This window comes from Ursus maritimus, unplaced genomic scaffold (assembly GCF_017311325.1).
Source record: "Ursus maritimus isolate PB19 unplaced genomic scaffold, ASM1731132v1 scaffold_5, whole genome shotgun sequence".
Taxonomy (NCBI): Eukaryota; Metazoa; Chordata; class Mammalia; order Carnivora; family Ursidae; genus Ursus; species Ursus maritimus.
The window spans coordinates 58,129,337-58,146,692 of record NW_024426663.1 but is presented as its reverse complement, the minus strand read 5'-3'; the positions used below and the strand labels follow the sequence as shown (position 1 = coordinate 58,146,692).

The 17,356-nt window shown below is 49.3% G+C and overlaps 1 protein-coding gene across 1 annotated transcript in view; it reads left to right on the top strand.

Moving 5' to 3' along the window:
• CATSPER3 (cation channel sperm associated 3) overlaps positions 1 to 16,922 on the top strand; it is a 31,068-nt gene extending 14,146 nt beyond the window's left edge. Inside the window, exons 3-8 of the mRNA XM_008691592.2 lie at positions 8,244 to 8,483; positions 13,615 to 13,797; positions 14,478 to 14,618; positions 14,955 to 15,074; positions 15,610 to 15,767; positions 16,746 to 16,922. Coding sequence (XP_008689814.1) covers positions 8,244 to 8,483; positions 13,615 to 13,797; positions 14,478 to 14,618; positions 14,955 to 15,074; positions 15,610 to 15,767; positions 16,746 to 16,851 — 948 coding nt within the window. The 3' untranslated portion in view covers positions 16,852 to 16,922. The remainder of the gene's footprint in view (positions 1 to 8,243; positions 8,484 to 13,614; positions 13,798 to 14,477; positions 14,619 to 14,954; positions 15,075 to 15,609; positions 15,768 to 16,745) is intronic.
• Positions 16,923 to 17,356: the final 434 nt, after the last annotated feature.

Here is a 17,356-nt window from a genome sequence, read left to right as displayed (position 1 = left end):
GCTTCTCAAACTTCCAAAAAATAGAAGAGGAACATTTTTGAATTCATTACATCAGTCTAGCATTACCCTGATCCCAAAGCCAGACAAGACGTCACAAGGAATGAAAACTAAAGATATTCCTTATGAATACAGATGCAAAAATCCTCATGGAGATACTAACAAATGGAATCCAGCAGCGTACTTTAAAGGATTATACACCATGATCATGACACCATGATTCATTACTAGATTTATCCCTGGAATGTCTTCAACATATGAAAGTCAGTCAATGTAATACACCAGTAGAATGAAGGGGAAGAAAAATCCATGTTTGCATCAGTTCTTGCTGAAAAAGAATTTGACAAAATCCAATACCCTTTCGTGACTTAAAAACAAACAACAAACCAAACCAAACAAACTAGAAATAGAAGGGAAATTCCTTAACTTAATAATGGACATTTATGAAAAAATCCAGTTAACATCATACCTGGGGGTGAAAGACTGGAAATCTTTCTAATCTAACCAAGATCAGGAAAAAGACAAAGATGACTGGCTTTCACCATTTTTAAAAATTATGCTGGAAGTCCTAGCCAAAACAATTAAGCAGGAAAAAGTAATAAAATGTATTCAAATTGGAAAGGAAAAATTGAGATTATCTTCGTTTGCATGTGACTTGATATTATGTATAGAAAATCCCAAAGACTACACACACACACACACACACACACACACACACACACACACACACCTATTAGGACTGTTAAAGAAATTGAGCAAAGTTGTAGGACACAAGATGAACAACAAAAATCAGTCATATTTCTATATACAAACAATGAACAATCTGAAAAGGAAATTAAGAAAATTCAACTTACAAAAGCATCCAAAATAAAATACCTAGGACTAGGTTTCACCAAGGAGATGAGAGATGTGTGTCCTGAAAACTATAGAACATTGGTGAAAGAAATAAGACCTACATTAATGGAAAGACATCCTGTATTCATGGATTGGAAGACTTGTTAAGACTTGTTACAGAGGTGCCTTGCTAGCTCAGTTGGTTAAGCGATTGACTTCGGCTCAGGTTATGATATGGGGGTCCTGAGATTGGACCCTGCATCAGGCTCCATGCTCAGTGGGGAGTCTGCTTGTCCTTCTGCTCCTCCCCCTGCTTGTACTCTCTCTCTCTCTCTCTCAAATGGGTAGATAAAATCTTAAAAAAAAAAACCCAGACTTGTTACAAAAAATACCGAGAGAGATCTACAAATTCAATGCAATCCCTATCAAAATTGCAAGAGCCTTTTTAAAAAAAGAAACTAAAAAGTAGATTCTCGAATTCATATGAATGTGCAAAGCACCTTGAGTAGCCAAGAAAATATTGAATATGAAGAACAGACTTGGAGGACTTGCACTTTCTGATTTCAGAACTTACTACAGAGATATTGTAATCAAAACAGTGTGGCACTTGCATAAGGATAGACCTAGACCTGTGGAATACAATTGAAATTCTAGGGATAAAACCAAATTAGGTATGGCTAATTGATTTTCGACAAGAATGCCAAGACCATTTAGTTGGGGCAAGAACAGTCTCTTCATCATATGGTTCTAGGACAACTTGATATCCACATGAAAAGAATAAAGTTGGTCCCCTACCTTATACCGTATTCAAAAATTAACTCAAAATGGATCAACGTCCTAAATATAAAAGCTAGAATTCTTAGAAGAAAACGTAGGGGTAAATGTTCATGACCTTGAATTTGGCAATAGATTCTTAGGTATGACACCGAAAGCACAGGCAACAAAAGGGAAAAGTAGATAAATTAGACCTCATTAAATAAAAACATTTGTGAGTCTCGGGGAACTATCAAGAGAATGAAAAGATAAGCCACAGAAAGGGAGAAAATATTTGCACATGGTGAATCTGATAAATGGTTATAATATATATAAAGAGCTCCCACAACTCAACAGTAATGACAACAACAAAAGAAACAACCCAATTAAAAAACACCCAAAGGACTTGAGCAGATATTGCTCCAAAGAAGATATGCAAATAACCAATAAGCACATTAAAAGATGTTCAAAATCACTAGTCATTAGAATGGGAAATGCAAATCAAAATCACAGTAAGATACAACTCCACACCCCAACTATTACAGCTATTATAAAAACAAAAACCGTGAAATGGAAAAGAGCAAGTGTTGGTGATGCGGACATGAAGAAATGAGAACCCTTGTGCATTTCTGGTATGAATGTAAAATCATGTCGCTCTAGAAAACATCTCAAAAAGTTAAATGTGGAATTGCCATATGATCCAGCAGGGACTAAAACAGATTCTTGTACACCAGTGTTCACAGCACCATCGCTGTTTCACAGTAGCCAAAAGGTGGAAGCAAATCATGTGTCCACTGACTATGAATGGAGAAAGAAAATGTAGTCTATGCGTAAAATGGAATATTATTCAGCCTTAGAAAAGAATGAAATTGTAATACATGCTACCATGTGGATAAACCTTGAACACATTATGCTAAGTGACATAAACCAGGCACAGAAGAGTGAATATTGTATGGTTTCATCTATATGAAGTACCTAGAATAGTAAAATTCATATAGAAAGTAGAATGGAGTTCCCTGGGGGATGCGGGAGAGGGGAACCTGAAGTTACTGTTTATTGGATACAGAGCTTCTGCTTGGGAGGATGAAAGAGTTCTGGAAATGGATGGTGGTGATGGTTGCACAAGATTGTGAATGCACTTCATTGCACTGAATTGATTGTACACCTAAAAGTGGTTAATATGATAATTTTAATGTCATGTATATATTTTACCATAATCAAAAACAGAGGTTATGAATACTCAAAACTAAATCCCCTTCACTGAATTTTACACTTTAAAATGATGAATTTTATGGTACATGAATTATACCTCAATTTAAAAAATTAATGAGCTGACCTTTTGGAAAAGACCAACAGAATAAAATCAAAAAAAAAAGGAAAAAAGGAAGAAAAGTAGAAGAGAAAAAGGAAAGTAGAAAAAAGGAAATAATAAAGATAAGGGCAAAAATTAATGAACTAGAAAGCAAGGGTTCAATAGAAAGTATCAACAAAGCCAAAGTTAGATCTTAGAAAACAATTATAAAATAACTTTGTTCATGAGACAAGACAAATGGAAGCCCTGAATCATGTTAGGTTTTTTTTTTTTTTTTTAAGATTTTTTATTTATTCATTTGAGAGAGAGAAAGAGTGAGCAAGAGTATGACAGGGGAGAGGGTCAGAGGGAAAGGGAGAAGCAGACTCCCCGCTGAGCAGGGAGCCTGGCACGGGGCTTGATCCCAGGACTCTGGGATCATGACCTGAGCCTAAGGCAAATGATGCCTGATCAACTGAGCCACCCAGGCACCCCTCATGTTAGGGATTTCAAAGGAAAATTACAGATACAGTAAATATAAGAAATGTAATAATTTTATGCCAATGAATTTGAAAACCTAGCTGGAATAAGAATTTTCTAGAAAAAAATCTACACGACTTTCAATAAAAAGCCAAAAACATGAAATAATCTTTATATGTCCTTGTATTTCTTTTAATGGCTATAAAGCATTGAATTAGTAGTTAAATTTTATCCCTGAAACCTACAAACTAACCTGGGCTAGATGGTTTTACATTCATGGAAGATACAATTCCAAACATATAAAATGCTTGCGGTGATTAGATAAATGAGAATATCTGCCCTGCCCCCAGACAATTCATCTTGTGAGGCTAGTATAACCTTCATGCCAAAACTAGACAAGGACGGTATGAGAAAGAAAAATTACACCCAATTATATGAACATTAACCCAAAATCCCAAACAGAACAGCTGGAAACCGAATTAGAAAATGGATGAAAAAGAGTATATATCATTGCCAAGTTGTTTTTTTTTTTTTCAGGAATGCAAGTAATAGAAAAATCTACATATTTTATTACCAGCTTAAAATATTAAAGGAGAAAAAAACCCTGAAAGATAATTTCAAGAGATGCAGAAAAAAAGCTTATCATGAGTATCTATAAAGATACAAACTTAGCAGGGCACCTGGGTGGCTCGTTCCTTAAGGATCTGCCTTCGGGTAGGTCATGATCTCAGGGTCCTGGGATCAAGCCCCATGTCGGGCTCCCTGCTCAGTGGGGAGTTTGCTTCTCCCTCTCCCTCTGCCCCTTTCCCCTGTTGGTGCTCTCTCTAATAAATAAATTTTAACAAATAATTTAAAGAAAGATAAAAGCTTAACAAACTAGGAATAGAAAGGACTTATTTTTAACCCAGTTAAGGGTACCTATATAAAACTTGTATCAAAATTCACACACAGGGGTGAAACTTAAGCAGTATTCTCTTTCGAGGTTTAGAAAAATACTGTCATTTCTGCATAGAACTTCCGAAAGAATCTGAAAAAAATTGTTAATTAATAAAGTTAATACTAATTAATACAGTTAACACTTATAAAGTCCAGCAAGTTTGCTGGATATATGATTAATAAATTAATTATATTTACTATATCAGCTATAAAACAGCACTTCCAATAACAAAATATGAAAAATACTTAGACGAAAGATTTAATAAATCTAATAAAAGATGTGTGACTTTTTAAAAAAGATTTTATTTATTTGAAAGACAGAGAGCAAGCAAGAGTACGAGAGGGGGGAAGGACAGAGGACAAAAAACAAGATGACCTTGAAAGTTAAAAGGGGAGAGAAGCCTAGACTTACCAGATAACAAGACTTTGTGTAGCGCTTTCGTAATGAAGGCAGGGTGAGGAAGCAGTAGACAGAGGCCAATGCAACAGGCCAGAGTGCTGGGAAATAGACCCTGGTCGGTAGAGAGACCTGGTCCCTGTCGCTGGCCGCTGTGGGCGAGTGGCCAAAGGGCGCCTTCTGCAGGAAACAGTACTGGGACCGCTGGTAGTGCGTGAGGAGAAAGCATGTAATGGATCTCGGCCTGCCTCACAGCAGACACAACTGGGTTAAAGACCCAGCGTGAAAAGCGGCACTTCAAAATGTTCAGAAGAAAATACAGAATACTTACATGATCTCAGGAGGGGAAGGTTTCTTAAAACACAAAATAAATAGGTCATGAAAAAACAGTTTGGTTCATTTGATTCCATTAAGATTTTAAACTTCTGTTCATCAAAGGATCATTGAAAAGGTGAAAACATAAGTCAGCATCAGAGATGATCTTTGCAACACATGTAACAGGTAAAGAATCAGGATTCAAAATATCTGAGAAATTGACTGTTTTGCAGGCTAATAAGAAAAAAACAAAACAAGACAATCCAGCTGAGAATTTGGCAAAAAATAAGAAACAAGCAGTTTACAATTTAAATATATAGAAAGACATCCAGCTTCATTAATTAGAGAAATGACAAGTAAAATAAAAAATAAGATACCATTGCATCTTCATCAGACTGACAGAAGTGCAGAAGTTCGACAGTGGAAAGCATTGGGAAGCCTGTGGAGCAGTAGGAATGTTGTGGTATTGAGCTGGTCCAATAGCTTCAGAAAACACCTCTCCCTCTCCGGTGAGGCTGAAGAGGCTCATTTCTTACAACTCGCTAATTCCACTCCTAGGCCTGTAACCGAGGGAAGCTTTACACATGGATGTGATAAAACATACACAAATTACTCACCCTTTTTGTACTGTATGCTTTTTGCAATAGTAAAAATTACGCACAAGGCAAATATCACCCAGTGGGTAACTAGATAAATAAATCACAGTATTTTCATGAGTGGTATTACTACATAGTAGTAAAACTATAAACTAGGTTTACACATATCAACATAGATGAATCTCACAGTTTTGTTTATTTTTAGAAAGATTGATCCATTTTAGGGGTGCCTGGGTGCCTCAGTTGGTGAAGCGTCTGCCTTCAGCTCAGGTCATGATCCCAGGGTCCTGGGATTGGGCCCCTATCGGGCTCTCTGCTCAGCAGGAAGCCTGCTTCTCCCTCTCTCTCTGCAACTCCCCGTGCTTGTGCTCTCTCTCTCTTTAAAATAAATAAATAAAATGTTAAAAAAAACTATCCATTTTAGAGAGAGAGAGAGAGTGAGTGCATGTGGGGGGTTGGGGCTCGATCTCAAGTCCCTGAGATCATGACCTGAGCTGAAATCAAAAGTCAGATGCTGTTTGTGTAATGTCTAAAAAATGCAAAAGAACGCCCTGTACTTTGAGGGATACATATGTGGTAAGAGTATAAAATACATGACTGACCTGCTACAGATTTTCCGTAGGATTAGCTTTGTGGGAGGGGAAGGGGCCTTGGTCTGTGAGGGCTACACAGGAGACTGTCTGCAATGGCAGTATTTTATTTCTTAAGCTGGGTTTAGTATGCGGTTGTTCATTATATTATTCTTTATGCCTTTATGTGTATCTTAAATATTACATACTAGTTAAAAAAATTAAAATGTATGTAAATGGTTGCCAAGTGGGGGGGGCCACAAACATGAGTATGCAGGGCAGATACAAACACCAGCTGCCCCAATGTTCTCTGAATGGATAGTTGTGGCTTGAGCTACAATTTCCAGTGGCAACATCTGACATATATTAAAAAGGTGATGTATCTCAAAAACCTCCCTGTTTCCCTCCAGAAACTCTCTCCAGCCCACTTCAGCTCACCCCAAACTCACCTCAGGGAAAGCATCACCACGGAACCACTTGCTCTGTCTGAAGCACTAGAGTCTTCCTTGGCCTCCTGTCTTCCCTGTGCACCCTGAACTCCAGCAGCAAGTCCTGACATGGCAGCCTACAAAATACAGGCTCCTCCCTCTTCCCTTCGATGCCACACCAGCCCCTGGTCCAGTCCGGTCTAACCTCCCCTCTTGCTGGGTGACTGTGAGAAATCATTCTCCTGCTATCTGTCTCTTCCTCCCTAAGCCACCCCCTCACTTGCCCTTCTTGCCAGCTCCCCACCAGTCTCTTTTCCATGGAGATCTCTTAAAAATGTCAATTTCTTCCTATCACTCCCTTGTTCAGAATCCTCCAAGCTCTCACCAGGCCTGCCTTTTGTGACCTGCCCCTCCAACGGCATCTCCTGCTCGGCTCACCCCTTTCTGCTCCAGCCATGTGGACTTTGCTGTGCTTCGAACAAACCCTTTCTCACCTGAAGGCCCTTGTACTCGCCATTGCAGCACTTTGTCCCAGTTTCTATTAGGGCTCCATTCCAAGGCCTCCACTCGCCACCTTTTCAAAAATAGCTGCCAAGACTCTCCTGCCCTGACCTGACCAGTGCTCCTGTCTCCTTTGGCTGTTCCCCTTTACTCCCCTTCCTTCCTACGTGGTGTTATATTATCTATGTATTTGTTTGAGCCTTCACTTCTGTCTCCCCCTTGTAGACCATACGCTTCCTGGGGGCCGACCATTTTCTGTCATGTTCATTGCTGCGTTTTCCCACGCTAAAACAGTTCTTGCTTGGCTCCTGGGGGTGCTTAATCAAAGCTGCTTCCATGAATGAATGTACTGATAATAAGGAAAAAGTTAGATCACTCAGAAAGTACCTTTTGGTAAAATCAAAGCCACTGGCGTTGTAGATGCATGAGAAGAATTTGAATAACATTATTTCTTAAAGTATAGAAGTGGAGAAAGAGCAGAATGTTCTTTAGAAACAGTTAACTGATTTTTTTTTTAAAGATTTTATTTATTTATTTGACAGAGATAGAGACAGCCAGCGAGAGAGGGAACACAAGCAGGGGGAGTGGGAGAGGAAGAAGCAGGCTCATAGCAGAGGAGCCTGATGTGGGGCTCGATCCCATAACGCCGGGATCACGCCCTGAGCCGAAGGCAGACGCTTAACCGCTGTGCCACCCAGGCGCCCCAGTTAACTGATTTTTAGTATGTGCGGTGAATGGATAAACATTAGTAGATATTTGAGTATCTCATCTCTGTTCCTAAAAGTTTGGATATTCAGGTTGGCCAGAAAACTCTTGGGATCTTCTCTTTGGGAAAGCTCATTTCAGGTAACCTGACATGTTGAGTTGCCTTAGACGGGGGTCTAGATGGTCATTTTCAAGCACCCTGGGTGTGACGTAGCCCCAGGCTTAGGGCTGCAGCAAGGGAAGATGCAGAAGGGGAAGAGAATCAGGCACACGGTGTGTCCGCTGTGGGCCTGCCACTCCGCCTGGGTTTCCTCTCTCACGTGGGTGACCAGGGAGTACCCTGCCCCCGAGCTGCGCACAGCCGACTGGCAGGGAGGAAGAGGGCGGAACTATGGGGCTCTGCAGCCTGGCCTGACCCTCTGACCCTCGGCACCCCCGCAGGTCTCCGAGCTGGTCTTTGTGTCCATCTACAGCTCCGAGTTCTGCATGAAGCTCTACGTGGACCCCATCAACTATTGGAAGGATGGCTACAACCTGCTGGATGTAATCATTATCATCACCATCTTCATCCCCTACGGTCTCCGCAGATTCAAGGGCAAGCACTACCTCTACCTCAACATCGCGGACGGCATGCAGTCCCTGCGCATCCTCAAGCTTATCACCTACAGCCGTGGCATCCGCGTGAGTGGCCTGGGGGTGCCGTGGGCTGGGAGCGCAGGCAGCGGGGCCCCTCTGCCCACCAGCCCCTGATGAAATAATCATTCCACCACCATCATCCAGTTATTGAATCCTGCTGTGTGGCAGGTCGATCTCTACCCCTGTTACCTCATTTCATCTTAAAACAATTGAGGAAGAGTATCATTAGCTATATTTTGCAGATAAAGAAATTGAGACCCACGGTCACTCGGCAGTTAGATGCCGCAGCTGAGATAGGAAAGGTGTGGCTGATGGCAGGGGCCACGCAAGCTTTCCCTCTCCCGCATGCTACCAGAGGGACTGGCTTTCTTATGGTACAGGCCCTTCGAACTACACTTGCAGGGGCCTCCAGCTCTTCGGTGGCGCTGGCCGCTCACTTTCAATTGTATGCTTTCCCCACACAGCCAAAAATCCGCTGCTTTTCTTGATGGAAACAGTCTCATTACTTAGTTCAGGCAGCTCTAGGAATGGTGCTCCTGCTGAGAAGTCGTGGGGTGACCGGTCTTTCTTTGGCCCAGAAGGTTTCAGAAACCCCCTCCTAGCTGACCCAACGTGCCCCGAAGCATCCATCCTGGCCACAGTATGTTTGCCCTGTGCCCGTGTCCACACTTCTCCAGGGAGGGGCTGCTTTGGACCCATTTGACCAGCTCGGGTGTGTGTCGGCCTGTTTTGCTGAGAGACTGCCCCTAGCCCAGCCGGGGTGGTTGTCTGGGACCTGGGCCCTACGCTAAGCAGCCCCAGGCCTGGGGTACAAGATGAGGACAATGTTGAAGAACTCCCCCTGCCACAGACCCCCATTCACTCATTGCATGCTCTCACATAGTCACATGCCCGTGGGGCCCCTCCCAGACAGCGGAGGCCAGGCCTCCTGTCCTTCCCTTCATGGTGAGGCTCCTGGAAAGAGGTGGCCATAACTCCTGCTCCCCGCTTCCGTCCTTGTCATTTGTGCCCTGGCTTCTTCCCTCCAAAGGAATGAGCCTCTCTGAGGTAGTCAACAACCTCCTTGTCACCAGGTCCACCGGTCAGTTCCATTGGCAGCCCGTCACGTGGCAGCCCGTCACGTGGCACCCCGTCCTCCAGCGTCTTGAGCTCGATGTCTTGGGTGCGTGCTGTTTTCTCAAGACTGTACCCCGAGTTCTCTTCACCTGCCCCCCCACTCTGCATATCCTCTTTGGGTGATCTTTTCCACATGTCAGGGGTCTTCACGTGCCCACGCTTCTCTCTGACCTCCAGATGCACGGCCTCCTGGATGTCTCACGTGCTCCTCAAACCCATCTTGCCTGAGCTGGAAGTCATCACTCTCCCTGACCCTCATACCCCAGACCCTGGCCCCTCCTCCTGTGCTGTGTCCTTCTGTGAAGGCTGCAACCCACCTCCATTCAATAGCCAGGTCATAAATTTGAGCGTCAGCATTGACGCTGCTGTCTCAAAGTCCTGTTGCATGGCCTCCTACGTAGTGACCTGTGCACCTCTTCTCCCCCTGCCCCACACCCACCAGCCATCATCTTTTCTCCATCACCACCCACCCTCATCAGGGTTCCTGCACTGGCTTCCCACACTACTGAGAGAGTCCTGGGACAGCAATGCCCCTGCATCTAGGGAGAATCTTTAAAGGATACATCAAAGCACAGCAGCCTTCCTTTCAAACCCGAGTGGCTCCCCTTGTTTGTAGGCCAGGGATAGACCCTATAATGTGTCCTAGAAGCGGGGGAGGGGAGAGTCAGAGGTGCCGGGCACTGGAGTCCACGTCAGGTAGGGACGGTGGTAGGGCAGGTGGACGGGAAAGAAGACAAGAGGCCCTTGGGAGGTGGATGCTGGGTGATGGGTACCTCAGACTGAGGGAACGGTCAGACAATCGGAAGTGTAGGCTGCTTTTTGCAGGTGTTGGACACCAAGGGAGCAGGAGCCTAAAGTGGTGCAAGGGTCACTGGGGATGAGGGAGTCAGGGGTCAAAGAGGCCTGGGGGATGGTTGATATTCCATAGGGATGCTGAAGCTCCCCAGGAAGATAGCAGCATGGCATGGAGCCTGGAGGCAGAGATTCCAAGACACGAGGAGGAGTGGCTAGCTAGAAGGCTCTCTCTTTCTAGAAGCAAGGGCTTCACCCATGGAGGTAGGGTCTCCAAGGGTGCAGCAGGAGTGGCCTCCTGAATCAGGCCAGTGGGGACTAGGCAGCCTCCCTTGAGTGGGCTGCTGAGGAGTGATGTCTTGCTGAGGAACGAGGTTTCAGGCGAGGCCAGGAGAGAGGTCACCATGGAACGAAGGTGGCAGAGGCCTCCGGGAGGCATGTGAGGAAGGAGGGTGATGGCTGTGGGCTGAGGGAAAGGAAGCCCAGGGCTGCATGGGGGGAGGAGGGAGCCATAGAATACTAGGGTCTGGGGGAGGGACAGTGACTCAGACTGGCACCTTGTGAAGCTGAGGGCACGAGCTGTCTGCCGAGCGCATCATCTTGGCTCTGTTGTGGCAGCCTGGTCAGAAAGTGCTTGAGGTTTAGGGCCTGGCAGGGACTCCCCATCTTTCCAGGGCAGGTATCTAGTGACGAGAGGACAGCCCTCCCCGCTGGCCAAGGTCTGTCCCAGAGCTCAGCCTGTGCTTGGTGACTGCAAGCCTTTGTTCAGCCTTTGGTTCTTGTAGACTTGACCAGAGACCCACGGGCTCGCAGACAGAATATTCACACAGACATCCATGGCCCGTGTTTGACCGCAGGGGTTTCTGTCATCCAGCAGAGCCTTGTATCCCAAAGTTGTTCCCTGGGGACTACCAGGCCTCTTGGCTGTGGCTTGCCTACGGCCTTTGGGATATCACAGGCCCGCAGGTCCCTCGGGGCACAGAAGTGACCCTAGATTACACATCTGTACGCTGGCCAGGAGGAGCTGGAGGTGCCAGAGGTGGGACCTGTACCTCTGCTAATTTCCATTCATTGAAGTCGAAATGAGGCTTTAACAGAGTCACAGCCTGAGAGCCCACAGAGCTGGCACTCTGGCACATTCTTGGCTCCTGTCCCATGATGAATTAAAATGACACTCTGTGCTCCCTCTAATGGCAGTAAACCTGTACGACGAGGAAATAGTTCCATGTTGTTTTGCACAAAGAGAGGGTCTGTGGGCTGGGCACCCAAGGGCCACAGTGTCCCTGTTCATCTGCATTTCAGCCCAAAGGACGACCTTCTGATGCTGGGCTCCTGTGCCTTAGAGCTCATCACTTTCCGCACATCCGGCCAGCTGCACAGAAGGGCCCTCTCAGAGTGGTGTGGCCTGGGCACCTGCCCTGCCTTCAGATCCTCTCCATAGCCTGAATGCCCTGGGCCAGGAGGGCAGCTGTGGCTTGATCCAGAGCCTGGGAGAGCTGAACTGGGGGTGAGGAATTGCTTCCCCAAAGAGTTTGGGAATTCAAAATCAGGCACCCATGCGGGCCAGGTTGTAGCTTTGAAAGCCCAGGACTTCCTTGGGAAGGAGCTACCAGCCTGTGGGGTTCTGGGCAACCATCCACTGGGATTGGATTTCTGTACCTCTGGACTGCTGACTGATGGGGCCCGCCTGGACTGTGCTGGAAGGACATTGTCAAGGCCAGCCATCAGGAGTCCCACATGTCAGGGCTTCTGGAGAGCATGGCCTCTTCTCCATGGCTATTCTCGAGGCTGCTTGGCTTTCGCCTCAGGTCACACTGGGCCTCGGGCTGGCCTAGAAGTGGACCCCCCAGCTTGCGCCTGTCCTCCACCCTTCTCTGGTGCTTCAGGTTCTCCTGCTCAGGGCTGCCCCTTCCCTGCACGCCTGGGCAGGCCTCTTCTACGGACTGTGTCCCAGGGCAGCATTTCTCTTCCCTCGTAGTAGTTCTTGGGAAAGAAGTTCTTTCTCTGTCTCACAGAGAGAGTTTTGTACATCTCACCTCTTCTGGAATTAATCCCCCAGCACTGATTTTCTTTTCCCAAGGAGAGGGACGTGTTCCCCTCTGCAGGCAGCTGTCCAGCCAGTCCATGTGGAGGGCAGCACTGAGGCTCCCTGCTCACCTTTCTGCTTCCCAAGTCATCCCAGACTGTCAGCGCTTCACTGTCCTGGGGCCCAGCTCTCTCAAGTGCCTCCTTGCCTAGTGTGAAGCCAATAAACGGTTTCTTGACCTGGAAAAGGGGGCCTTAGTAGATGAGGTTGGTGGCACAAGGCAAAGGGCTCGAGAGTTGGTCCTAGCTCTGCCGGTGTATTGGCCAAAGCCTTTTGCTTTTCTGAGCCTCTGCTTCCTCATCTTGAGATGTGAAAAATTATAATGCCCACGTGCCTTGAAATGATGTCTGTGGCAGTATCTAGGTAGGTGACCGTGTCTTGAGACCAACTGTGTGCCAGACTCTGGGGCATGGAGAATGAATGATGAGGGGCCATATGCTGTGCTTCCCAGGAGCGGTCAACATGGTGGGAGGCAAGACAGAGGCCCACTTCCTCGGGGAAGACTGAGGGCACGGGGCAGAGACCTGCCTGTGGAACAGGACTCAGAAAGAATGGGAAGGCACATTCTTCTCAGCCTTTGTCATTCCCACTCCCAGGGTAGCTCCCCTACTCCTCCTGGCCTGGCAGAGCATGCAGGGCAGGCCCTCAGCTGACAGGCAGGAACAGGACACCTTGGGATGACCACAGAGGCAGGCTGGGGCTCAAGTGGCATGGCTAGTGGTGCTGATGGGGAGACATCCGGGCCTGAGAACCATCTGCCCATGGGTGACTGAGGGTGGAGGCCAGGCACTGCTCAACCACTATTGGACTGGTCCAGCCCACAGTTTGGGCACAGTTCCCATCCATCCATCCACCCATCCATCCACCCACCCACCCAGCTATCCATCCATCCACCCACCTAGCCACCCATCCATCCATCCATCCACCCACCCACCCACCCAGCCATCCATCCATTCACCCACCTAGCCATCCATCCATCCATCCATCCATCCATCCATCCATCCATCCATCCACCCAGCCAGCCAGCCAACCAGCCAGCCATCCATCCGTCCATCCATCCATCCCTTTACGGGGCCTGGCACTGGATGCTGGGGCCAGCTGGGGTCCAGGCAGACTGGACCTGTCCACTGAGCCCCACTCAGCCTGGCAGCCTGGCCTAGCCCTAGTGCCTCTGCCTTGCAGACACTCATCACTGCCGTGGGGCAGACAGCCTACATCGTGGCCTCCGTCCTCATCCTGCTGTTCGTCCTCATGTTCATCTTCGCTATCTTGGGCTTCTGCCTGTTTGGAGTTCCAGACAGGGGTGACACGAATAACTGGGGGAACCTGGCTGTGGCCTTCTTCACCCTCTTCAGCTTGGCCACGGTACTGTGTTTGGAAACACGGGTGGGGGCTGGGACCTTAAGAAGGGAGCGCCACCTGGTGTGGGTGCGTGGACAGGCTGGGCCTCACATGGGGTCCTCCTCATGTTCAGGTACTCAGCTGGGCTCGGGATGCTGAAGGCTGGCTCAAGCAGAGGTCAGGGCCCTGGCCAGGGGTCCATTCCTCTCTCTGATCTTGTGACTCCCTAGAGCAATCTCATTCATCCCATAGGGATGTAAAACTTTCAGAGAATTCTCGAAAGATAACTCATTGCGATCAAGTTTACTTTAGAAATGAAACCCATGTCCCATAGGCTTTCTGGGACTAGGCTATCACGACTCTGCCCAGAAGCAGTCTGCAAAGCCCAAGACTAGAAGGGTAGACTCTGGGGTCTTTCCAAAGGAGGGCCTTGCAGAGAGCAGTGTATTTTTTGGAAGGATGGGAGGTTTTATGGAGAAGAGCCCCCAGGGCACCTTAGCCAGTAGTCTCTGTACCCCGAGGAGCCTTGCGTCCGCAGCCACCATGCAGGGACTGGAGTCATTGGGTGGGGGTGGCGGTGAGGGGCTGATGTGAAGGCAGAGCCAGCTGCCGCCTCAATGGGGCTGGGGCTGCGCTAGCACAGGTGAGGGGAGGCCTGCTCTGCTGGGCCCTGGCATTTGGCACACCTGGCCTTGTCCAAGCAGGTCGACGGCTGGACAGACCTGCAGGAGCAGTTGGACAACCGCAACTTGGCTCTTAGCCGGACGTTCACCATCATCTTCATCCTGCTTGCCTCCTTTGTCTTCCTCAGCATGTTCGTGGGTGTGATGATAATTCACACAGAGGTGAGGCTGCTCTTGTAAGGACAGGGGTTCGGCCAAGACGGGGCAGGCGGAGCCATAGGCTCAGTGTCCAGGGAGGCGGGGAGGTGGCTCCGTGGGCCCTCCCTTGCCTGGCCCCACTCTCCCCGAACCCCGCTCTTCGCGACCTCGTGATAGCGGTCAGCAGGACAGGGGCTTGGGGGTCCCTGCAGCTGCGGATGGCAGCTTGAGTTGGGGGCTGGCCCTGGATGGGGGGGTTCCTCCTGCTGAGGAGCAGTGCAGGCTGGGGAAGAAGAAAGATGGGGGTGGGTGGGCGTGCGGTGAGAGCCTGTATCTTACCTCCATCTTCCCACTCTCTAGGACTCCATTAAAAAGTTTGAGCGGGAGCTGATGGCGGAGAGGCACGTGACGCTCATGGAGGAGAAGCAGGTGATCCTAAAGCGGCAGCAGGAAGAGGTCAGCAAGCTGATGCAGATGCAGGTAGGCCGTCTCCAGGCAGGTGGGAAACAGGCCCAGGGACAGCCAGGCCTGAAGGAGTGGTCACAAAGAGGGCTTCGGGGCCAGTGGAGACGGCAGGTGAAAGCCTGGGGGCGAGCCTTCTTCTTTCAGCCTAAGCTTTCCGAGCTCCTCAGGCCGGGCACTGGGGGCTCTGCTGGGTCCCGAACACCTGCCCTTCCTCCCCTGTGCAGCCAGCGCATCCCTCCCGAGCCCCTTCTCTGAGCTAGAGTCATCTGCCTGTCCTGACTGTGCCCACGTTTGTACAGGGCAGGGTGAGACCACGCTGAGCCACACTCAGGTTCTCACTGGTTCCTTTCTGGGTCACCTGTCCTCATGTCAGTGACGGTGGCTCAAGAAGCTGCTGTGGTCAGGGGGGCCGAGGCTGGAGGGAGTCAGGGTGAACCTGTGATTCTGTGCAGGACTTACGTGGGGCTGGGGTCAGGCCTTTGCCTGGGCCCCTCGTGAAGTTCCCTGTGCCTTCCTCTTCATGGCCCTATCTTTATGCTTCCTTCTCTAGAAAAATGCTAACTACAGAAGTTTCAGTGAGTTGGTAGAGAACTTCAAGAAGACCCTGCGGCACACTGACCCCATGGTCCTGGATGATTTTGGCACCAGCCTGCCCTTTATTGATGTCTACTTGTCCACTCTGGACAACCAGGACACTACGATCTACAAGTCAGTACCCGCCCCACTGCCTCTGGCCCTGGGAGACCAGGCTTTTCCTGGTCCCTAGGCTTCCGCCAGGGTGGGGCCATGGCAAGTGCCATGGGAAAGCAAGGGGACAGTGGCCTGTCTGCAGGGTGGCTGAAGTGGGGCTCTTCCTGGGCCTGCAGGACTCCCTGTGTGCACGGGGGCTGCACGGCTGTGCGGACAGCCTATGGCTCAGGGGCCTCTGTTCCCCTGCCCCTCCCCAGCCTGCTCTGACTGGCCCTGAAGTGCTGGGCCCTTGGACTCTCCAGGCCCCGCCTCACAACTCCCTTTGCAGAAGTCAGACTAAAGAGCACCGGTTGGCAAGGCTGGAGCTGAGGCTCCTGGCCTGGTTCTGCCATGACCTTCCTTTGTGACTCTGGGGAGGTCTCTGCCCCTTTGCCACCTGTCACATGAGGGCTGATGCTATAAAAGCAGTGTGTGAGGCTTTGAGCTGGCCCAGCCCAGGGCCGTGCTGTGTGTGCTTTAGCTGGAGTCATACCTGGCCATGACTGAGCAGGAAGGGGAGGGGCATGGGCCCTACAGAGTCACAGTGAACTCTTGAGCAAGGACGACACCAGTAGGCTGCTTTCATGACAGAAGCCCACTGGAGGGCCTCACGGACTGGAGGAACGCAAAGGAGGGGTCAGGGAACCTCCATGTTTGGCCTAAGACTGGGCCAGGCACTGTCTGGTCACCTCTGCATAGTCCCCTCATTTACAGCCCAGGATTCGGTGTCTCCAACCTGACATGTGTTGAAATACCTTACTCTGGTGGCCACGGGTAGAGCAGCGGACCCGGATCCCCGTGGACGTGATCTGGCTCTTGCCATCCGGTCCTTGCTCTTCCCCAAACCCATACCTACAGGGCGTGGCTAATCCGCCGGTGCAGGCCTGCGGTGGGCGGGGCTCGGGTGCTCGGAGCCCGCCCCGAGCTCAGGCCCCCTCTCCCCCGCTCCTCTTCCAGGCTTCAGGAGCTGTACTACGAGATCGCGCACGTGTTGAGCCTGATGCTCGAAGACTTGCCGCAGAAGAAACCGTCCCAGTCCTCTGAAAAGGCTGATGAGAAGTAGGGGGGCCTGGGCACCCAGGCACCGAGGTGCCTCGCAGGCCGTGACAGGCCCTTGTTCAACACAGGCTTTCTGAATTGTCCTCTCTGCAGTTGCTTAAGCTTGTGGTATTTCCTTGCCGCTGGGGGTTGGGCCTGCATAGGCGTCCATGAAGTCCGATTGCCTGGACCGCTCCCCCCTCAACACCATGCAGCCAGGTCTGGGGAGTAGGGACAGGGATGCTTCAGACTTGCTCTTGTTCAGACACCACTTCCAGCGGCCACACTGGCTGTCTCCTCCCTCGACCCTAGCAGCAAGGACTCCCTGGGCTCTGGGGAGAGCCACCTGAGTACCCCAGACCAAGAAGGGCCTCCAACCGACCCATAAGTGTATATGGCTCCTTCGAGCTGGTATAGTCTCACTGGTCTTGGAACCCCTTAAAGCTGGGCTCTTCTTTATGGGTGCCCCACACCAGGAAGAGCAACATTTCTCTCTATGCACCTACTCCCAGGGGGACGCCTCTTCGGAA